Here is a 24,152-nt window from a genome sequence, read left to right as displayed (position 1 = left end):
GAACTGCTGCTGTGAAAAACAAAGCTCTATCCTGTAGCTGTGCTACTGAACTAGTGGCATTTAGAAACTGAAGGATTGTTTTAAATTGTCAGAAGAGGCTGTATAATGTTGAACTTGGCAACACTTTTTTTTTTTTTTTTTCTTTTTTTTTTTTAGGCTGAGAGTGATGGAAAATCACTGGAAAGAAAGAGGCCAAGGCTGGATAAAGAAGTCAAGCCATCCTGTTCAAATCATAGCTTGAGCAAAGCCAAGTAAGTAAGCATAAACCACATCACAACATTTCCTTATATGTGTTCCAAGAATTTATTGTATTCCCCTTCAACTCCAGATTTAAAGAAAATATTAATTTCAATTGGGCTTGCACGCATCTCTCTCCAAATGCATAGCATGTTGGTCCTGCTGATATTCTCTCCAAGAGGACATTATGCATGGGCAGCCCAGAGAATAATTTCAATTAGTTAAGTTGACTTCATCTGAATGAAGGTTTTTATTTTGCCAGCTGTAGTTCAGGGACTTACAGAGTAGAGTTAAGTGTGCATGCCTAAGCAGCAGAAATGTCTACCTTTTTTTCTTTTACGTTCTCAAACGTGTGAACAAACTGTGTGAAAAGCCACAGCCATGTCCTCTTACATTCACCCCATTATGGATCCAAAGAAAGCTTTGTGAAGGTTTCAATGTTTTTCTGCACAACCCCAAAGATTCTAATTCTGTTTTCCTATTTGTAATGCTAAGGCATCCTGTCTGGAACTGTATTGTTTTCAGAGAACTCTTCTTGAGGACTGTTAACAAAATGAAAGCAGATAAAAGCAGATTTGCTAATCTTATGCATTCACGTTACCCTGAGTAAGATCACCACAGGAAAGCACTCAGAGCCTTCATATGGACAGATGCTCTCTTCTTAAAAAAATCAAAACAAACATACATTAAAAACAAGTGGAAGACAATACCCTTGGAAATTTTACCGTTAGGGTTTACACTTACTGGGCACAAACCTGCCCACCTGATGGAAAATCCCTCGGAAGACAGATTGTGCAGTTGTGCACTGAGCAGTGAAGGCTGTGGCATCTGCAGTGTTAGCATGTCCTCTCCTGTGTCGACTGATAGGGTGCTCAAGCACAGTGGAGAGAAGGAGAAGGGACCCCAGCCCCCTGCGGTGCCAGTGGCTCGGGCACCCTCGAAGGAAGCCAGACACAAGCGGCGCAATGGGGAGGGCAGTGTGACCAGCCAGCCCTCTGCTAACACTCCTGCCAAGGACAGTGGCCCTGTCTCAGCCAAGCACAAGAAGGGCCCAGGGAAACATGCAGAGCACACTAAGAGAAAGGTAAGCCTGCAGAGGTTGTCTTCATTTCTGTTACTCTGTCACCAGCATATGCTTTGACAGCACCTGAATATACTGGGGAAGGTAATGTCTGAAGGTATTATGTGGCAGGCAGCAGGCAGAGTTCCCAAATCATTTAAATTGCCTGAAATGTTGTTTACCTGTCATAAAAAGCATCTTTCAAACAGAGCACAAAGCATTTTAGAAACAATCCACTGCTTTTTTATATTTATAGAAATATTGTTAACATTATTAACGCATCATATGCCTATAAAAATAATTCAGTACTCGATAAAGCCCGAATCTCCTTACAAACAAACCGTGCCATGTCATTTTCTGGATTGAGTTAAAAAGATAGTAGAAAAGACAAGTAGTCTGGTAGGTAAAGTAACCAATAAAATGAGCAGAATGCTCCTTATAATCGCAATGGACCATTTAGTTTCAGTGTTTTGTCAAAATTGTTAAAAGGGCACTTTTGCGCTGCAAGCCAGTTCATTCTGATGGAGACTGCTACTCTTCTTAGGTAAGGATTTACTTGAGAGTTTTACGCAAGAGGCCTACTTTGAATTGGTAGTTGTTTGGATGTGTATGGAGGTGGTTGTGAGGAACAATGAAGAACTAAGGAAGCTTAAAACATGCCTGTCATTCTTTCCCTATCCAATATAGATTCACAAGCAGCAACAATCCCCAGAAAAACCTGGAGGAAAACAATATATACTTGGCAATCTCAAAAAATAAACTTGTCATGACTTGTAATATCTGTGTTTTTCAGTAAAGGTTTTAAAATGGCTATTTAAACTTCTCTAATTTTTTCATTTTGGCACTCAGCATTGTAGGAATATGCTTTTAGGATGAAAAGGACTTTTATAGATCTTTCTGTCATGTGATTTAAAAATGCAGGTTCTACCAACTCAATATTCAAATTGATGTTGACGAGCAAAACAAAACCTTGAGCTGTGGTGGTCAGAGATAATGGAGAAAAAACATATCCTTCACTAGTCTGACTGACTTGCAGCATTGCAGTGTACTACATATGAATCTTTATTGTTCTGTACGTCAGCTTCCTGTGTTTGGGTTTCATTACATACAAGGGGATTCTGTGACGGTTGGAGCAGTGTTGGGTTGCATTAAATCATTAGAAGATTGACATGTATCCTAACAAGATGTATGTATTTATTCTCAAAAATGGTCTCTGCTAGAGTAACCCTGTAGTGAATAAAATACTGACACCTTGAAAATTGGTCTTGTATTAAAAGATTTGAGGACAGTGTTTTAGATGTCACACACACACCCAGAGGTCTTTTGAGTGCACTGTTGATGTTTTTTCTCTGGTGCTCTTCCCATATATTCTCTGTCAATCCTTCAGAAAGCCAAACCGAACAACTGCCCAGTCCTCCCAGTGCCTTCATTGCCAACGGGAACCTCAAAGCCATCCAGACCACTGCTTAAATTTGACAGCAGGTAAAATATAATTGTGTGTTGTCAAAGTGCATCTAAACGTGTATTTTTATTCTTCAATAACCTTAATAGTAATAGCAACAACTTTTCCTTTTTTATGAGACCTTTTTATATCCGATAACACCATGTTTCTGGTTTTAATTTGTTGATATTAAAAGGAACACATTTAAAAACAGTTTGAGAAATTGTCAGTTCTCTGAAAATTCTCATTTATTCTCCACATTCATCGTGCATGTTTTAAAATGTAATAAAATGTACGTGTTCTTTAATGGATTTGGAAACGTGGTTCAGAGTAACAAACGCCTAGCTTGATCTTCCATCTGTATGTACATTGCAGGCAGTATCCTGTGGAGCATCACATGAAGGAAGCCAAAAAACTTAAGCACAAAGCTGATGCCATGGTATGTACTGTTATTATACTTCCATCATTTATGGGTTCAGCACAATCACTTAGGATTGTAATTGAACATCTCCTTATTTGACGTGACTTATGTCAGATACATTTGTATGTCCATGTACATTTTTAGAAAAGTGGGAGAAGTGAAAGGATGACAAATTGCTTCTAATTTTCTATAATAATGGACAGTAATGTGCTTTAGTACAGTTAATGGCATAGATTATTCAGTTTATCCCTAGGCTTTTGTTCAGTGCAGATCTGGAGGCTTTTACTAAGTCACAATAGACAAATTAGACTGACTTTGTAGTAAACCATACATGTACCTTTTTATTGCTGTGTGAATCAACTTGTGGGATACATCATGACCAAGGCGTGATTTAACTAAATATTAGATGTGTACTCTCTTTGTAATCGCTAGTATTTACCGATTTGTTTGTTGTGGTTTTTGGTTTGACAAAAATGAAAAGACCCCAAATTATTTTAAAAGCTCGAATTACATCATGCTGACTGTCATTTGTTTTTATTTTCCTTTTTTCTATCTGTGTAGGTGGATAAGATTGGGAAAGCTTTCAATTACCTGGATGCCGCGGTGTCTTTCATTGAGAGTGGAATTGCCATGGAGTCAGACCCTCAGACCCCAAAGTCTGCATACACCATGTTCTCAGAGACTGTGGATCTCATCAGGTGGGAAGTGCTGAAAAACAGAAGCTGAATCAGCTGCCTAATTCATCGATTTAAGTCTGTCTGACTGGATAGGCCAGGTAGCCTGATTTGGCAGTGTGAGAATTCTCATTGGCTAATCAATCAATCCATCCATTGGCAACCTGAGCAGACACCATGCTATAATAAGATGTCTGAACCCAGAGCAATGAATAAGCGTGCATTATTGAACTATATCGGTATAACTAAATAAACCTTCTGGTTCACGTTCTTTTGAATGAGCTAGTTCTCTTTATGGTTGTTGAAAAACAACTTGTCCTCTTGTCCATATGCTTACAATTTATGCTCACAGCTGTGTGTGTTTGTGTATATAAACATGTGTAACTTCAGTCTGTATTTTTCCAAATTAAATGTAACATTTTTCTAGTAATTATACTGGAAGATTGTTAATTACCATTAATGTATTCGTTTGTTTGTTTTAGATTCATAATGAAACTAAAGAACTTTGTTGACCCATCTGCCCCAGCACCAGAGAGAACCATTGCAGTTTTATGGTGAGTAAATTCTCCCAGAGATTTTGCCAGTTTTTGCCAACTCTAGAAGCTATACATCAAGAGGAATGACAAGTTATTCCTTTGATTCTGCCTACCAATAAAGCCATGTGTCTGAAAGCCAACACCCTGTTAAATAGCTGTGTTGTGTGTTTTCTGTGTCTCAATGCATTCAGTAATACAGTGCCTTCTTTGGTGGCAGTTCCTTTTAAAAAAGGCCATATTAACTCCATTGGTATGAATTGACTATGATGAGCTTTACAATGGTCATTAAGGTCATGAATAATTAATACAGGTAAACAATGTGCATCTTTGTTGTTGTTCGCAGTATGCGTTGTCAGTCACTTCTGCAGATGGCAATGTTTCGCTATAAAAGAGAAGCGGCATTGAAGTATTCAAGAACCCTTACAGAACATTTTAAGGTAAATATTGGAATTGTGTTGCAGGGGACTAGCAATTTATATTTTTGTAAAAGTAGGGTGAAGAATAGTTTTGTGGGTTTTCTAGACATGCAACTAAAAAGGGTTTAAATGTCATGCAATCTGTCCATGATGCAATAGTGTAAGATCTGAGGAAAATGGGTGACTTTCTCTTACAAGAGTGTCTCCTGTTTTGTTTCAGATATCGTCAAGGTCAGCACAAGCTCCTTCCCCCTGTGTTGTGAAGTAAGTATCCTACTGTTTATTCCAGTACTTTACAGTCACAACCATGCCACCCATTTTCAATTGAAAGCTCTAAACTTTAAAGATAGACAGTTATTTCTTTAGTCTGTTCAATTCAAATTATTTTCAGTTAGTTATCAGTTAAATGGATATAATTCATAAGGAGGTTCAGGGATCAGTTGACAGTCCCTTAACACACCAAAGTCAATGTGGTTAGTTAAAGGAAAAGCTACATTTAACCCTTAAGCTATTCAGTATTTGTTTTATTGTGTCAAATTATAACTAGGCAAAGAGTATGACCTAAAATTACTTTTGTTTTAAAGTTTGTGACAAAACTTGTTTCAAAACTGTTACAAGACGTGCATTAAGTCATAAGTAAAGATGGTGTATGGTTTTCAGTGAAGGGTACATCATAAAGCAAACACTGGTGCCGATTACTACCAATTTACAGTTTTTAGTGGCTTTCAGGGTCTGAGGGCTTATGTTAATTTTCCACAGAAGTTCCGGCACGCCTTCTCCCATGTCGCCGATGCCCTCCCCAGCGAGCTCAGGGGGCTCGGGTCCGGGCTCCAATCACAGCACTAGCACAGGCAGTGTGGCCACAGTGGCCATCCCTCAAGTCATCCAGCAGGTGGCTTCCTCCTATGTCAACATCACCGCCCTCTTCCTCAGTGCCCATGACGTTTGGGAACAGGCCGACGCCCTGACTCAGAAAGGGGCAGGTAAGAATAATTCTGGCAATCGTTACGAGTTTTTCCACAGCTTTAGAATATCCCGTGGCTTGTAGGAGCTCAAGTTTCCATAAACGGCTTGAGTGTGTTCAAATCTAAATGGGTGGGGGGTATACCTTAAAAAAATTAATCCAGACTGTTCTGACTATATTGATAGTGATGGCATGTTCTGGACTACCATCTTAATAGATTGGCATGAGCTTTTATATTTGAAAGGTTTTACCTAATGCATTATTTAGAGATGCATCAATAATTTCAGACTTCAAGTAGGCATTAGCAAATGTATTGCAAATTTTAGTCCCTGATAATGATCTACAGAGAAGGGCATCCAGTTCTTGTATTAAAAGGGGTATTTCCACCAGTTCAAACAAATTAAAAAAATCTGAATTTCATTAGTCACCAGCACCCCTCCCCTTACTCCATCATTGAAGGCGGGTATGGTATCATGAAGTAAACACTGTAAATACAGAGCATTAGACACTATAACCATGTTCATATTCCAACTATTACTCTGTTGGGGTCTATACTGATACGGATGTGTATTTGACTTTACGATATGTTTCTAGGTGTTTATTGTAACAGTTGTTTGAAAATGTATAACTAAATTATTAATGATTAATCATGTTTTTGTTTTTTTTAATTAGTATGTTAAATTTGCACACAAAACTACTACTTTTTGTCACTACAGGTTCATATCATGTTTTTATCATGCTGTCTGTGATAGAGAGTATTTCCTCTGCACTTGTACTTTATTTTGGCATGATGACATAGGCTAGGGAAGCTGATGCTGTATGTGTGAGAATTAGATGCACAGCACTGTGCATGATTAGGAACTGATATATACTCTGGTTGCAGAAAACAAATGGCTTTATTTGGATCACTCAGATGTGCCAGCTGTCTTGTGCTATTTCAGCACTAGAGGGCAACAGATTCCTATAAACAAAGTCGGGGGGACAAAAATACAATGGTTAAAATATGTATATTAATCTGTGTATTTGTTCAAATGTAATATGTAAATGCTATCAAAGATTGAAATGTAGAAATACTAAATATCTTAAGAACTGAAGATCTGAAGAACAGCACCCCTGTGTAAATATCCATTGGTATTTGAGAGGTGAACAAGACCGCAAATGTTGGCTAGAGTACATTTTCAAAGCAGATCAAGCATGAATGCAAGACAGGCATCCTGGTGCATGTGCCATTGCAGCCCATTTTAGGTCCAAGATCTGAATTCAGCAGTCTGAGGAAGCGAGTTTACTTGTGTATCATGCGTTTCTAGAATATCAAATACATTGACACTTTAAATTAAATTTAATTCCCGAACCCCTGATATGTGCCAAAATATGAAGTTCTTTAAATAAATAATACATTTGTATAAAATAGTATTTGTTTCTTTAGAAGATATATATATATATTTTTTTTTTTCCTCTGCTTCTTTTTCCTAAATGAAACTTTGTCTTTGTTCCCATATTTTCTTTAGCTTTATAAGTAAAGACCGTTATTGAAAACATGAAAGGTATCCCAAAAAGGTGATTTTCTGTTCTTCATTTCTTTTATCTTCCTGGGTCAGGGCTTCTCACGGAACTGGACTCGGCACTGGGCCCTCTGAGCCTCACCTCCAGTATGAGCAGTCTGGTACGGCACGCAAAACAGGGCTTGCAGTGGCTCAGACTGGACACCAACATGTCATAGACAATGGGCTCAAGGTTATTCTTTCATTTTATTTTTTTCTATTTATTTCTTCAGTGTGATGAGAGAAAAAAAAAAAAACTATTTAAAAAAAATAAAGAGCCCTCACCTTTTTGCACTTTGGCAGCCAACAAAAGCAAGCTGACAGACCCGCCCGCCCCTTTTTGCTTCCTTTCATTTCATTTAATTTTTTATTTTTATGAATAACTGACTAAAGAGTAAGAGAGACCAGGTGCCCAGCCTAGTTGTCTTCATCTGAAATCATCTGAGCTGGCACCAAACAGAGCCCAAACAAGCTGGACGACCGCTGCAGGAGAAAACCATTCAAGATGCACCCTGGTGACCAGTTGATTTTTTTTTTTTTTTTTTTTTTTTTTTTTGTTCCTTCACCCATCATGGTGTCCTCAAAACAGCACACCAGTGGAGAGCCTGGCAATCCATACAATGTCTCGTCACCAAAGCGAACCTGACACTCCCTTTAAATAAGAGGTAACACCTGACATTCACATCCCCATCCCCACTGAGGGCTTCCCACTGGATGGCAGCGAAAGTCCTGGCCAAACCCCATTCTCGCACTGCAGGGTGCAGTCCTTTGAGCAGAGCCATTCTTTTTGCACCAGCATGCTGTACAACCAGGATGCCATGGGAAAACATCACATGGGCAGGAAAGTGAATATGCTTGGTAAAAACAAACATCACAAAAATAATCATAATCTAGAAGACCCTTTTAGTTCAGTACAGAAACATGAATGACAACTGCTAGCCTTAAAGCTGTAATGAATACTGTTTGAAGTTCTTGTACCCACAGTCTCCAGTGTTTGTCCATTTTTGCAGCTCCTTTTCTGTGCTCTCTCCTCTAACATGCTGTGTGATTGCAACTTTGCTCTCGGGCACAAGTGTTGTTTTATGACAGACATGAGATGTGTGCACTGGAGAAGTTCACCAAAGTGTATATTGTGATCAGGCCTGTGCACTCATTTCAATTCCATTACATTTCAATTGCAATTCTATCTGCATAAATAGGTCTCTTCAATATGGCTGACATTATCTCATGTTTTGAGAAGGTCTGAGCCACGTGTTTAAGCTGATTTCTGGTGGCAATGCTAGTTTTTGTTAAGCAAAAGCAATGTTTTATTTCCTTCCTGTAGGTGCCAATGTTTTTGTTTTCTGGAATGCAAGGCAATGAAGTCTTATTTGTATTTTTTTTGTGTTGATGGAATCCTAAATTACTAGCAGCATGGCGTGAGTGCCATTTTTCTTAAACCTTTTGACTGCACATGAACCTTGGTTTAAATCCTTGAGGTTAGTGGCATTAACTATTATTTATGAATTCATTTGACAAAACCTGTGATTTATCCTTGTCAAGCAGATTGACCTAAAACATGTCAATTTTCAGCCCTAATCCTGTAGAGCCTCAATCCTCGAGGTTTAGAAGTGTCCTCAATTAATGGCAGTAGATGACGTCAATCTCGATCGCTTTAGGTAACGCCTTGTTCGTGTAAGTGATTGATTGTTGACCTTGGTTGTATCCAAAAAACCAAAGGGACCCTGTAACATGTCAGGACCTGCTCATGTACACCAGCAAACCAGAAATTAGATCACAAGTTTGTCAGTTCCATAACCAATGCTCCTCAGATCTTTTTATTTTTTATACAAGGCTATGAATATGGTCAAAGGATAAGTGACCTATTAGCAGTCTATAGGAATGTTTAAAACAAGAGTGGCATTGCTCAGATCTCTGCCTCTGCTTTTCATTCCACCAAAATGCTCTTAATTACTACATTGAACTAACGATTCACTTAATGCCACCCATTTGACCGCTATCTGGGGTCTGCTTTAGGGGCTGATTTTAAGAGCCCTTTAAAACCTCCTGGATCTGAAGATCACTGAATCGGGGGCTCCCTCAGTATTTTTAAACCGTACGCTTTTAGTTAAAGTCTGCCATGTTGTATAGGCAATAAGAGAAATGAAAAGCGCTTTTCCAGGAAAAGGTATGAGGACATTATGGTGATGGAAGTGAATATCTCAGGTCTGATGCCATATACTCCTTGTTTACGGGAATCTACCATGCGACACCTTTGTCACAACCAGCGTCTCCAATATGAAATCAAACCATCGGCTTAAATAAATAAATAAATAAATAAATAAGAGAATTAATTAATTTTGGGTTTTTAACAAAGTCCTGCAATGAACTGAAAAACAGTATGTGCATGGTCATGTGAGGAATAGACCAGCTGTTAATCTCAACAAAATCTCATTGTGTAGAAGTCTTTTGTGTTGTTTTCTCTTGTATTGACTTTCCTTTGCTGCCCTACTGGGATGTGATTGTAAGAAACTGATCAATCTGAGCCTTATCTTAATAAATCCCCTTTTTTATAGTATGAGACAGTGATCACTGTTCGAGTTGATACACATTGTGTGCCTTAGATGATTGAAGCTGTTTGTAGATGCTTTGGCGTTTATTAAGGTTTTTATTTTCTCAACACAGTGAAGTCTTTCCGAATGTAGCACGCTCAGCTGGGTCATTCCAAAGTTTTGCCAATGGGACTGCCTTGTTGTAGGGGGAATGAGAAGGTTTTAAACACTAAAAAATGCTTGAAAAAATAAATTTCTGGATTCAATGCCTTTGTTTCATATAGGAATTGGATCAAAAACAGACACCAGCAAAGCTCTGTCTATCATTTGCAGCACAGAACAGAGTGGGCAAGTTCAAAAGCAGAGTTTTAATTACTCGGTATTCAGTTTAGATTGAAGGATAGGCCTGCCAGGAAGAGCTGCATTGATGTTTCAGACATTTGAAGAACAGGAAGGTGATGCTGTACTGTAAGGCTGCTATTTCTGTTATCAAAGAAAGATGCAAGTAGCTGACCTTTTGTTGGAAGAGCAAATCTATCTGGGCCCAAAACTTCATTATTGTTCTGTTACATGAACTCTGATTGTAAAATATGATCCACACTGAAACTTTCTATTATGATTTTCTTTTGTATATATTAAGAGAACAGCACACATTACGTGACGTGCTAATATTCTTTAAAATGTATATTAAAGAATATTAGCATGTCACGTAGTGTGTACTCTTCTATTTCTAATGTCTATCCATCATATCATTATGTAAAGCCTTTTTTCCTGTCTCCACCCCTTTGTTAAATGAGAAGCAAAGAAAGATGAACAGATAAGACCTACCCATGCACCATTCAAATGCTGAGCTCTGTTGCAAACACATAGGTTTAATGAAGAAGCTAGTGCAAGTAAATGTGATCTGGTGAAGTTGCTGTGTAGGACTTAGAGGGATCCCAGACTGAAGATAGATACACTAATACACTGCCCTGCAGCTGTGAGATGGGTTGAACAAGATCATATAATGTAGATGTATAATCATCAGAACATAATTTTCAATTACAGATAAAAACTGCATCTCTCTTCTATGTGGGGAAATCAGCCTTATAAAACATTTCATTGATTTATTTCCAAGTCATTATCAGTGGCACCTTCTCCTTGATATAACATTGCCAAGTAGTTGACTTCTATGGAGACTAATGCACAGTTTGGCTTTGGCAGTCCAGTATTGATGGAACACCTCAACAGTATTTTTATTTTTATTTTTATTTTTATTTTGTTTTGTGATCCCCAAACAACCACAAAATGTCACCATTTTATTATTTGCCTCTACTGGGTCTTGTGAAACGTAAAAGTTGAATGGTAGGATGTGCACTGTCAGGGAACACCTTGTAAGAACCGAGTGCGTCTTGTTTTAAAATGAAATCTAATGCAGGATCGTGTGCAATTCTGAAGCACTTAAATACGTCTGCAGTAATAAACTTTACCTTTTCAATATTTTAAATCGGCCTGCCTATTTGCTTCAGGGCCCAAGCCCATGGTCTGTTAGGTAATTAGGTCTGTGAAATACAAGTGGAACTAAAAAAATGGAAAAATGGAACTACCTAGTAAAAGTGCCCGACTTTCCAATGAGTGCCTCATGAATTGAAGTGTATGCCCTTTAATTCAGTTACCTGTGTGAATAGCAGGTCAAATATTGATTTGAGTCAATTTATTTAGAAAAAATAAATACATAAGTAGTTTCATTACTGATGTTTTACTATCAATGCATCTAGTACCCTTTTGCATTTTAAGCAAACATATCAAAGGATCAACCATAATGAAACATGGAGACAATCCTGTGAACGTCAGGATAGTTTAGCCTGGACTGGTGTAGCCGAGGATGGCCTTTTTTACTTAATTTAATGTTGGGACTTGCAAGGTATTATATAGGTAAACATTTACATTTATTTGTGAATATATTTATTGTTTGGCTGTTTTGTTTTGTTTTTCGGTTTTTGACCAAATAGAAAATTTCACTATTTATTTTACATCATTGGCAATATTCTTATTTCTTCTTTCTACTTGGTCTTTTATGATTAAAATGTGATCATTTTGTAACATGCCAGTTGAGTATAAAATCATAAAAAGATCATTTAAGCAATACAAAGTTCCCAGTATCATATGGAGTTTGTTTCACTTTAATTTTTGAGTTAAGGTAACAGTATTTTCATCTTTCTCTAATGTTTCTTAAAAGCAACTGGCACAATATGCCTAAGTTTCACTACGTTGTTCATAAAGTATATCTGACCATTGTGTCTTTGTGTTTTTCTGGCTAATATTGGGAAGACTTCTAACACCTCCTAATTCTCTAAGCCTGATTTGTATCTGTTTCTAAACATAGTTTTTTTTTTCCTTTTGATGTATTTAGAAAAAAAGTTTTCCTGGAAGTTTACTAACAAGAACAAGTTAACTAAAACAATTAGATGACCAGTGGACTTTAAAAGCTGTGGATTGAGCCAGTTTACTGAGATTATCAATAATGCAGGAAAAATACGATAATTCACAGATCAGACTTGTTTTTAAAATGAGAAACTAGATAGACTTCTCAGTTCTTGTGGGTTTACTGGAAAGTAATTTTTAAATAAGTGAGAGCTTCATGGGTTTTGAAGAAGCACAAAAGTGAAGTTTCATTTTGTATAACAATTTTTTTATTGAATGCTATTGGAAGGTATGAAATTACATTTGTATACAGGTACAGCAGCGTTTTTTTTTTTTTTTTTTTTTTCATGGATTTTCCCATTTATTGATGCATTTTCCATATTTTTGTTCCTATATGATCTCATTGCTTTTATTTAATGGTGCCCGTTTGTTCTTATTGGTACAGACAGTGTATTAAAATGAAAGACTGCCCCATTAGCAGTATGTGAACAGTGTAATTATGGTACCAGTATAGTGAAAATAACATCTTGCATTTGTTCTTGTATTCCGATAGGATGTCTGGTCAGATCATCCTCTTTCAGGATGGGGAGGCAGTAGTTTTGAGCCTGACCCCTTAAAAATTTTAGTTAATTCTACCAGTAAATGAAGCTACTGCCGAGGGGGGGAAAAAAAGGTTTTAAGTTAATCTAGACTGACTGGTAAATTGCTACGCACCATTTTGTCCAAAGTCTCAATGACCATGCTAGCTTTCCATATCACTTGTGTGTGTATACTGCTGTATACACTTGCGTGTTTGTATTTCTCTTTTATGTGCATATGTATTTGCCTGTGTTCCCCATAGGTGCATGTGCAAATACATATAAAAGGGCTTTGAAGTCAGATATTTACACACTAACTTACTGGGAAAATGTGCAAAAAGATTTGTTTAGCTTTTTTCAGGAACATGTCTTCATGAACTTATGTAAATAATAGTTTGAGCTGTCTTGTACAGAGATGTAGAAACACTGATTGGTGGTGAATTGAGTTTCTTTTACTTTGAAAAATTGCTTTTTTTTTTCCAAAGAGGCTGTTCTGCAATCTTTCACTCAGCAGCTGTTGATGAAGATGAACTGTTATGAAAGCAATCTGGTAACTGTAAAATTCCGCCCTCTTGACCAGTACTCAGTGTAATTTAAATATTACAATCGAAACAATAAAGTTTGGGAAAATAGCGGTCATCTGTTTTTTTGTGATTCATGTTAAACTAACACAGAACAGCTGAAGTCAATATAAGAAAACCTAAGCACATATACACTCGGATTTAACACTGGAGTCCTTTTACATGAATAACTACGAGTAGAAATAATGCAATTTTCAGCTTCAAAAATCATTAACACAGGTCAATTTGAATGAACGTGTCATGCTGTAACGTACTGTCACAGGTGACTTCTGATTCCTATGATTTCTACTGATTCTGAAAGCAGATCATTTCAGATATGCAGATGTTACTTTCAAAAGTGATTTAAGTAAATGCTTCTAATTTTTAGGGGTACAACATTAGCAAAGTGTGGGCTGATCCAATAAATGGGAATTGTGTGCTAATTGGAGGAGGACAAGTAAAATGCAAGTACCTGACAGCCATTTTGAGGAATCCAAGTTGTGTGCATCACCATATACTCTTAGAAGGTTTGTATTACATCTCTTATACTTATTCCAAACTGAACTGACTGAACATAGTTTCCTGGAATAAAATTTATATTAAAAACAAAAAACAAAAAAAATCTATAAAACAGAATTGCTTGGTAATCGTACACAAATGGAAAGGGCAGTTAACCAACCATTGGGAACCACAGAGCCATCAGTTTAACATCTCTTCCATGTAATGACATTGGTAATAAGGAACACATTTTACAGAAGTCATATTGATATTGAGATTAGTTGCCTTGATTGAGCTGGAATGTACACATCCCTGTACAGTCTTTTTCTGGATTGTGCCAAACTACAATCTAGACTTGAAATGCTGTTTGGTAGTACAGATTAAAAACCAGCATATTTTCCCTCGTGAAACAATTTCCTATCCCAAACCAAAGAATGAAAAGGAAAAGGACAAAAATGCATATAAACCATTAAGTAAGGATGAATATGTACTTCTGAGGTTCCCTTTTGTTTCATCTGATAAATGAATGACTAAATGTATAGGAATGCTGAATAAAAGTATTTTAAGAAAATGTATTTGTACTAACATTTTACACTTTTCCTGCAAAACCCCAAAGTGGTGCATTTTCTAGAATTCGTTGTCTCTGTAGGAAATATCCAATGTGTCCAATTATACCAAGACTAGCAATATTACAGTAACTGGCTACTTACTAGAACTCTGAAATATAACATTCCCAATTTAAATATTTCCTTCACAGGGGTTAAATTATCTTTTAGAAGTTATTACAGGGGCAAAAAAACAAATCAAAAACTGAAGTATAACACACTTTACACTACACTAACCTCTGTGATTCACATGTCAGACTCATTCAGTGTTCACTAATTGTTCATTCATGTGAGCATGTTATAATTGTGCTGCTAATTAATAAGGCTGATTCTGCAGGCAGGTGTTATGACTCGGTTTCTCCGCTGAAATTAGGGTTGCTGAAAGTGGGCTGCAAATAAAAACAGGAGAGAGGGAGCTTTTTCAGAAAACATATCCTGGTATGAGTCAGATTTAGTTAATATCCACTACAACAAGAAGCTTTACAGACACCCAGGTCCTGGGTGGGAAGAATTTGAAAACTAACAAGAGTGGGACTGCAGGGTTTTATTTTTATTTCCAAGTGCTCTATTAAGTCCTCAGTTGAACGTGAACCATGCTCTACTGATCGAAATGCAATCGCTTTTTGCTGCCAGTCAGTAGAAGTGTAATCGATTAGGGCAGACAAAAACGCCTGCCAGGCTGTGGCTCCAAATGATGAGAGCTGGCTAACCCCGATCTATATGTACATAAACTGATGTACATTTTTGAAAATGAATAGCAATTTATTTGACTAATACAGCAATGCCTCTGGCTGTAGCAGTGAATGTAATAATTTATACCCAGCCCCATGCAAAGTTGAATTCCTAGTATTTGATGTTAAGGCACCGAAAAATAACAAGTTTGCAGTGTGGAGGCGGACATATTTTGCAAAATGGGAATAGTCTATTGCAAGGTTGCTAGAAAGAAGGTTTAATATGCACTGTTTTGGGGAACCCTGATGAACATTTACCACTGTAAACTGCAGTCACTTTGAATAATTTTCCATTAAAACCATTATTCATTGTGTTTAACTATGGTATACAACAGTTTTTAGGGAACGATAGCCATGCATCTCACACTGACTCTGACCTTGCAGACTAGCTTTGGCACCAAACTGTTAAACACTGATGCAGTGTGGTTTGCAGAACAATGCTGGGGCTATAGCTCATCTTGAAGGGTCCACTGTAGGTTAGATAACATTATGGTTTTGAGCCACAGACCCCAGAAAAAAGGCGGCATCATGGTCTTTCAACACCACCCTAGCTGCAGCCGAAACCAAATTTGTCCAACTAATAGACTGAATACAATCCTGTGAGACTCACCACGTCAATGGTATTTTGGGATGGAAACCGGATGTTGCTTAGCTGGACTCCACGCACTCTGAACATGTAGAAACTGATGCCAGCTATCAAGACCAGCACAATAATCACCCCAATCACAATGCCTGCAACTGTTCCTGTGTCTGCAAAAGACAGGATAAAAGATCTCATTGTGGAGCCTGAAACTCAATTCCTGTCTTCAGCTTTTGTTTTCCAGCTAGCTCCCAGTTACTTCTGGCTCTGATTAGCCGACTAACTGAATTAATTCAATACGTCTCCGCAGGCTGCAAATGATGTTACAGATAGCTGTTAAAGGTCTTAATGCTATATAGGTCAAATTGATAGAATAAGTAGCTGCAGTTGGAATGAAAAGATTTTCCTGCATGAACTGATGAGACCTCCTGTTGTAGAGGGACAAGAAATGTGATGATTGTGTTACATACTCCATTATGCCCTGACTATTCTAGTTTCAGTATTTGCTATATAAGTGTCCTTTACATTTCCGGTGTTAGAGCAATGCTGATCTGGAAAACACACTTGCATGCATATTTTTGTTGCAGCTAAGCTATCAATTACTTATTCAACCCTTAAGTGTAGTAGCTTAGCTAATGAGACTTTTAAGGATCTTAAAAGTTGGATAAAAAGGTATTATGCACTAGAATTCTCAAATTGTTTGTAAAAAGTCAACATTAAACAAATTAGTTCAATTAAGGGTCAAATGATGTACCCAACTAAAACATGCAGGACAGTGAGTTGCCACTGTTGTTCACTGTTTTAGAGGGTTTATCCATCCATCAGTGTTCAGTAAGTGCTTTATTTAGTATCGGGGCACGGTGAGCCAGAGCCTAACCCTGCAGACACCGGGCGCAAGGCTTTTTCTAATCTACATTAATGATCTGGACTCTAAAATAGGTGGCCCAGCAGATACAATCTCGGCAGCTCAGGTTATTCAAAGGGACGTGGATAATATTCAGTTGTGGGCCGACACCTGGCAGATTATTACATGCAGGTAATAAAAATGTCCACAGAGAAAGATCTAGGAGTATACGTGGGCTCCTCACTTTCTCCATCCAAACACTGTGGGGAAGCAATAAAAAAGGCAAACAGAATGATAGGGTATATTGTCAAAAGTGTAGAATTGAGAACAAGGGCAGTGATCTTCAGACTGTACAATGCACTAGTTAGAGCTCATCTGGATACTGTGGACAGTTCTGGGCTCCACACTTCAAGAAAGATATCTCTGCTCTAGAGGCAGTTCAGAGGAGAGCAACCAGACTTATTCCAGGTCTGAAGGGAATGTCCTACTGAGAGACTGAGGGAACTGAACCTTTTCACCCTGGAACAGAGGAGACTAAATGGGGACTTGATCCAAGTCTTCAAAATCATGAAAGGCATCGACCACATCAAACCAGAAGAGCTTTTCCAGATCAGCAGGGACATACACACCCGGGGACACAAATGGAAATTGGGCTTCAAGGCATTCAAGACGGAAAACAGGAGACACTTCTTTACACACAGAGGCGTCACAATCTGGAACAAACTCCCCAGTGATGTGGTTGAAGCTGAAAATTTGGGAACATTTAAAAATAGCCTGGATAGGATCCTTGGATCACTTAATTATAAATTGACACCAAACACGCATGATGTGTCAAATGGCCTCCTCTCATTTGCAAACTTCCTTATGTTTCTAAGGCAGGGTGCATGAACAGGATGCCAGGCCATCACAGGACAACATGAACACAAGACACACCACACTCGCATGACTACTGGGAAATTCATGGGAGCTAATCAATCTAATTAACATAGCTTTGGGAATTGGGAAGACACGGGGAGAACATACAAACTCCACACAGGCAGATACCCGAGGCCAAAACCAAATCCCAGATCCCAGAAAGTGGGATCAGCACTAAGGGTTTACCAAAAACAACAGAGCTGGATTGTTCAGGGTTATTTCTCTTGTCACACACTTGACTAAATATATGACAAAGAAGGGGCTTGTCTATACAAGGAGGATTCCTGTTGCCTAATTATATCTGGAAACTGTTATAAATTGCACTTACCGCTTTTGTACTGCGGGTAATCTGTTGGGATCACGGGATCTCCATTCTCATTAGTAGTATAGTCTGGAAGAAGAGATCACATATGAAATTGTAATGGTTTTGAAGAGCTACAAAAAGTATTTAAAAGGAAAGACTCCAGTGATCGTAAATTGTTGATCAGGTGATGTGCAGCAATTAGAAAAATCTGTAATTAGGTCAAGCAGAATAAGCTAAATGGTAAACTACTTTTTACGTAATTTTGAAATGGTTGTGTCTTACATTGGCGGTGCCGGCAAATGTAGCCTCTCTTCTCCAGGCATTTGTTGTCATTCCATTTCCCGTCCTTGATGTACATTTCCCCACACTTTTCCGGACCTGCACCCCCTGGATGCAAAATCTCACTGGGTTCGCCTGGGGCCCAGTTAGTGAAAGCAAGTGAAGAGCCATCTGTCCAGGCCCATCCATCTGAGAAGAGACCCCAGAACAGTAAGGAAATAGGTACCCAATTCAGAAGAACTACTTGTACATGAGATCATGATAAATCCAGAATTAATGTGGATGAGTGAATCAAACCCAAGTTAAACTGAAACCAAATGATGCCAATACTTTGACACACTGTACGTAGGCCTCTCCTACAAATATTGCTCACATGGCAGCAATGAGACACTTTTAATGGCTCATGCAGTCAATTTCACAGCCCTCATCCATGAATTGAAAAATTTGATTCATAGAACAAACTTCATTCTGACAAAAGCAGTGAAGAAAAGCAACACATACATGATATGTCCTTGGTGAGTCCTATCCACAGATTGTGGTATTTTGTAAAGTTCAGCTTCATTAAGAACTCCATCTCTGCCCTGCTGTGGATGGACGCCAGGTCGGCATGCATGAGCTGGCATTGATATCTTGAATCCGGCCAGGAGTGACCTTTGGTCTCACTGAAAATGTAATAGCAATGCTGGCCGTATCTGTGCCAGTCTCCGCGGCATATCCCGTCGCCTGGGGAAGGAGTAGGCGGAGGCTTTGCTGCAACATGAGAGACAGATCGAAAAAGTGTGCGTCACTGATGTGGTGTGCGGCTGCAGTCGAATGTTTTCACACCCTCCATCTGAAACTCTTATCCTGTCATGAATGTAGAGCACATTAAACTATAGATATGTATCAGTTTTTCCAAAGTTACTGATCATACATATATATATATATATATATATATATATATATATATATATATATTTTAATCTTACCATACCTGTAGAGGTTTTGCAGATGTAAGGGAGTTTAATTTTGCAGTCGGTGTCATTCCAGGTGCCGTGGAAATACTTTGAGGCACGGATTGCTACACAGCCTTCTCCCTCATGATTGGTGGGCTCCCCAGGGCCCCAATGTGTATAAAACACTGGCCATCCATCACTCCAGGTATAAAGATCTTTATCCTGAAACACAAAGGGCCCTTCACACACTGGGTTTCCTTCAGCTCTGTTCATCATATGTGAGGTCCAAGGAAACTTCAGTCTACGTTCCCGGGGGTAGCTTCTGTGAATCTTCTCACCTACTATTGCGGAACGTGTTTGACCTTGATATGCGTGAACTCTAATATGAGTCATACCTAACTAGAGAAAAAATATCAATGTGAAACTAAAGAATAGCCAGCTGTAGGCCATGGGCAGTTTCATTTTTTTTTTTTCATCCTAAATTTTGGCATAGCTTTTGATAATAAAAAAGGCACACAGACATCACACAAAATGCAATAATCAAAAAAAGACATCTGGTTTAGAACACATTTTTAAATTCCTGTATGAGAGCCTAAAGGAGCGAGCGAGCGAGCTGAATATATGTACCTGCCGACTGAGTCCAATCCATGCTTCTGTTGTTTCCACCGGGAGCACTGCTGCTGACAGGAAGGCCTGGTCATAACTTTGGTCAATGCTGGCCAAGTTCCCTTTCTCTGCACGGCAGGCAGCTTGGGCAGACTCCCATGTCTCTGGCTCCTCCACTAGCTTGTAGCAGTTTTGTTTCCATGAAGTATACCCAGAAGCACAGGGGCTCTTAGTGGGGTGAGGTGGTGGGATTGAGTTTGCTGTGTAGCAAAACATATATAGTTTATTTTTATTGTATTTTTTTACAATACAACCAGTCTTGTCAGCACTCAGAAAACATTCCTGGATGAAAGGGTGGTGGGTTAGGGGTGTGCTATTTTAAGTTTTGGCTAACTGTTGGGCCTTCAAATACTATGCATCTGTTACAAAATACCTAACAGACAGAAAGGTTCTTCTAACAAAGTCTTTTAACACATTTTAATACTGTTTACATTTAACCTGGCACTGCAAACATTCACAATTAGTTATCAAAATTATTGTTTTTTAATTCAATGCAGATTACGGTGGCTAAACAATCTCAGCAATAATGCACATAAAGAGATTAGTCTCTTTGCAATTACTGTGTGCTTTATTAGTTACATTATGAAATGGATTGAATTCCTACTTTTCTAATATGTTCTATACACAGAAAATACTGAGATTGGTTTTGCAGTTATAAATTGTAAAGTACCTGGCAGAGATTTCTGCTTTAGGAGACAGGCATGACCATGCTATGATTGATGCAAGTGAGCACCTCTGTCAGGCAGCAATGCTTAAGAGCAAGATTTAAAAGATCCAACTTGAGAAAATGTGATCAGAGGCAAACCGTACATTTCTTCTTGTAGCAGACAAGCCCCATCTCCAAGTGACATTCCCCGTCATTCCAGCGGCCCGTCTCCCGGTGGTTGTGAGTCATCATTGCACAGTGCTCCTGACAGCAGGAAGAAGAAAGTTGACCCAGCATTGCTTTCTTTTTCCTCATAATGTTACCGTTTTCTTTTTCAACATGACTTGTGAATTGTTCCACTGAAGGTCAACTAAACAGTATTTCTAGAAAACAATTCTCAAAAAAAAAAAAAAAGATTTTCTATTTACTAATAAGATGTAACATTTCACTGTCATCATACTTTGGACCCCTAATTTCAATTATTAAGAATCTGCCAGATAACGTCACACCCAGGCAACAACCCCCCTCTTCTTGCCACTCTCTTTGAGGGCTTTTCAGGGGGCTCATAGCTGTGATGTTAACTGACAAGTCAAGTCTGCTTAGTAGTTTCATCAGAACACAGCAAGGGTTTATGTATCTATTCATCATCAAAATTAGAGCTCAAGATAACATAAAAACATTACATTTTCTCAGTACTAGGAAATATTATGTTTTCTCTTGATGATGCTTTTCTATGCTTTTTGTGAATACTATTCATTTTATATTAAAGTATTAAGAACCTATTATGCATTCATTTTCAAAGCTCAATTAAATGTGAAGTCATTTGGATGACTTTCTCAGTTCTGAAATGCAGAAATGTCTTGTGGATAAATACGAATAAGCATCGTGAAATGCAGATGGATCACAACTCTTAGTGATAATGCACACCATTACCAACAACAACAAAAGAAAATAAATCGTTTCTGGATTTCTACAGGATTATATATTCAGGTCTCACCCCTTTCTCTCCATTGTTATTGGGCTCTTCCGTGTCCCAGTTAGTGTAGGTCACCTTACTGCCGTCGTTCCAGGAGAACTTGCCCTCATGAAGAATGTCTGACAGACCAATCCAAACTGGCATCTTCAGATCAAGGAGGTAACTAGCCACAAAGTCTGTAACAGAAACAAATACACCATCAGCAATGAGGCTATGGTGATATGGGCACCTCAGCGCTCAATCTCCTACTAGGGTGTTTGAGTGAGTGAATCATCAACTGCCAAGCTATGGGATGTTTTTTAAAGTTCATATACTGATGTTTCTGGAAAAAAGTAACTAAAACTGCAGAAGAGCCCCCATCCAAGTTAGCTCCCTAAATTCCCAATTCTCTAAAGGGAAAAATATGTTAGTTAATAAATATATTAGTCATCAGTGAAGTCCTTTGTGCAGTCAGGGGAATTGTTGTCTTTTGAGTGCTGAAGGAGAACCAGGTTTATCTTCCAAATGATCTTGAGATTACTGCATTTACTAAATTACCTTTCATATGTGGTCAGAATTACCTGTTTCAAAGCCTTTATATATTTTTGACTCTAGGGTGACATAAAACCTGCTGAAAATGGCTCTCTCTACACTGCCTTAGAGGAACAATTCTTGACAGAGATCTTACCGTTTTCATACTGATCGTTAATGACGGCCAAGTGACTTTCTTGTTGTTTACACCAGTCCCGAGCTAATGTCCAGTTCATTTTAAACTCCTCCCCATGGTGGTGTGTTCCCTTAATCAAGAAGCACTTGTTTCTGAAGAGCAGCCACCCTAGGGAGAGCAAACACATAAAGATGGTTCCGTTTAATGGATTATGATATTGAAGATGATGATTATTAACCTTTAGCCAAAGCGATTATAAAAACATCAACATACTATGTTCTACATAAACATGGCTATGTTATGAAAAAGAATGCACTATATATATATATATATATATATATATATATATATATATATATATATATATATATATATAATGAGTGACTATCCATTCACTCTCTGTAAGAAGTTACTTCATGAAGAAATAACAAGAAAAATAATAATTGTGAAACGTGTAAAATGTGATATTTATTAATTTTATGGATAGATCTCACACATAAAAATATGTATCTACAGGAAGCCATGAAGCCAGAGTGATTACCATCTGGGCAGTGTCCAGTCCAGCCTGCGGTGGTTGGGGGAGGGGTGTGACTGCTACCTGGGTATTTCTTACAAACATACCCAGCCGACGGCCTGCCACAGTTCACATCATTCCAGGTACCTGTGGCAAACAGGTAAGGCAAACACGGGCAATTAAAAAACTTGTATGAAAGCGGAATGGTATGATACTGCACTTGAAACATCCACACAACTGAACACATTTAGGATTGCATAATGTTAAAGCTTTCAATTATTGTAATCTAAATAACATTATACCACCACCCCCTGCCAGTTGTTCTTGGTATATTTATTAATTAGTCTTTATAAATAATGTAAGAAATATGAAGTCCCAGATAATGAAAATTTTTTTACGGGGGTTGTATAATTAAAAAAATATCTTTAGATATTTTTCAGTTGTACTAAATATTAGATTTCATTCTAAACACATAATAAATCTTTTTTCCAAAACCTATAAGTTATGCATCTCTGTCCACTACCTGGATGTCTACTCATCTGAACACACTGCTCTTCTCCATTGGCATCGTTGGGTTCTCCAGGGGCCCAGTTGACGAAAGTGACTGGTGAAGAGTCCACCCACCTGCGTTACGATACAAAAGTCAAAATTGCATTACTACACAGTAAGATGTGCTAACTTATACATTACATTCCGGACAATTTAATATGAAGAAGGAAAGTCACCCATTTTGACAGTGACACACTTGCTGCTATCATTAACAATACTGATACTAAATACAGCATCAACAATGCAACGTCAGCTTTTGGGACATACAACATTCATAATGCTTAACCTGCAATGCTCCAAAATTAGGAATGCACACCAGAAAGAATAAAGGATTAGGAACGAGAGAGACGGAACAGCCCAGTCAACTTACATGAATTCCCCTCCAGTCACACCAAATATCCTCAGTCCAATCCAAGCACTGCTAGCCTTCCCTGTCCCCACCTGCAGACAAAACCAGTGAACACGTTGGCTGCCTAAACCGTGCCTCTAAGGCTACCAAAGGATTATTCCCTGGCAAGCAGCAGAACTGACGATCTGAGCCTAGAAATGGCTGATCATAGAACATGTTCCTAAGAATCAGATGATCTGTATTATTTATTGTGGATGCTTTTTTTTATGTATATTTATTTATTTGTTGGCATGCCTTAAAAAATTTGTTTCACAAAAGCTTGAAAGCAATGAATATGTCCAGTTCATCTGAAAAACACCTTCCCAAGTACAGCTTTTCCAACACAAAAGGCCCATTGAACTGCCATTACACAACATGTCTGACAGTGTGGATGATAAACTCCAGAATAGACACACATACCATTCTGGTAAGGTAGCTTTGCTCTTGTAAGTCGGTAATGGACACAAGCTGTGCCTCCAGTTCATAGCACCTCAGCATTGCCGTGTAGAAGTCAGTGATGTCCGTTTCATTGTATAAATAACAGATGTTGTTATTTTTCCTCCACAGTGGATTAGAGCCACAGTCTTCAGCTACAATATAAAAGGGATATATCTACTTAGGAAGATTCCTCTTAAAACCATTCATAGTTGGACCTTACACAACTAATATATTATCATATTACCATATAATCCATTTATAACATATTTAACACAT

The 24,152-nt window shown here is 38.2% G+C and overlaps 2 protein-coding genes across 2 annotated transcripts in view; one reads left to right on the top strand and one right to left on the bottom strand.

The window, feature by feature from the left end:
• aff1 (AF4/FMR2 family, member 1) overlaps positions 1-13,434 on the top strand; it is a 55,840-nt gene extending 42,406 nt beyond the window's left edge. Inside the window, exons 10-19 of the mRNA XM_066710899.1 lie at positions 157-251; positions 1,105-1,321; positions 2,685-2,779; positions 3,114-3,177; positions 3,721-3,857; positions 4,316-4,387; positions 4,713-4,806; positions 5,006-5,049; positions 5,545-5,768; positions 7,348-13,434. Coding sequence (XP_066566996.1) covers positions 157-251; positions 1,105-1,321; positions 2,685-2,779; positions 3,114-3,177; positions 3,721-3,857; positions 4,316-4,387; positions 4,713-4,806; positions 5,006-5,049; positions 5,545-5,768; positions 7,348-7,469 — 1,164 coding nt within the window. The 3' untranslated portion in view covers positions 7,470-13,434. The remainder of the gene's footprint in view (positions 1-156; positions 252-1,104; positions 1,322-2,684; positions 2,780-3,113; positions 3,178-3,720; positions 3,858-4,315; positions 4,388-4,712; positions 4,807-5,005; positions 5,050-5,544; positions 5,769-7,347) is intronic.
• LOC136754778 (uncharacterized) overlaps positions 13,432-24,152 on the bottom strand; it is a 34,348-nt gene continuing 23,627 nt past the window's right edge. The window contains exons 37-50 of the mRNA XM_066710898.1: positions 23,859-24,028; positions 23,421-23,491; positions 23,025-23,125; positions 22,529-22,648; positions 22,009-22,155; positions 21,363-21,517; positions 20,530-20,629; positions 19,681-19,919; positions 19,092-19,275; positions 18,620-18,868; positions 18,122-18,307; positions 17,864-17,926; positions 15,807-15,946; positions 13,432-14,854 (exon numbers count right to left, since the gene is read on the bottom strand). Of these exons, the coding sequence (XP_066566995.1) occupies positions 14,810-14,854; positions 15,807-15,946; positions 17,864-17,926; positions 18,122-18,307; positions 18,620-18,868; positions 19,092-19,275; positions 19,681-19,919; positions 20,530-20,629; positions 21,363-21,517; positions 22,009-22,155; positions 22,529-22,648; positions 23,025-23,125; positions 23,421-23,491; positions 23,859-24,028 (1,970 nt within the window). The 3' untranslated portion in view covers positions 13,432-14,809. The remainder of the gene's footprint in view (positions 14,855-15,806; positions 15,947-17,863; positions 17,927-18,121; positions 18,308-18,619; positions 18,869-19,091; positions 19,276-19,680; positions 19,920-20,529; positions 20,630-21,362; positions 21,518-22,008; positions 22,156-22,528; positions 22,649-23,024; positions 23,126-23,420; positions 23,492-23,858; positions 24,029-24,152) is intronic.

The sequence above is a fragment of the Amia ocellicauda genome, chromosome 8 (assembly GCF_036373705.1).
Source record: "Amia ocellicauda isolate fAmiCal2 chromosome 8, fAmiCal2.hap1, whole genome shotgun sequence".
Taxonomy (NCBI): Eukaryota; Metazoa; Chordata; class Actinopteri; order Amiiformes; family Amiidae; genus Amia; species Amia ocellicauda.
This window is presented reverse-complemented; position numbering and strand designations above follow the sequence as displayed.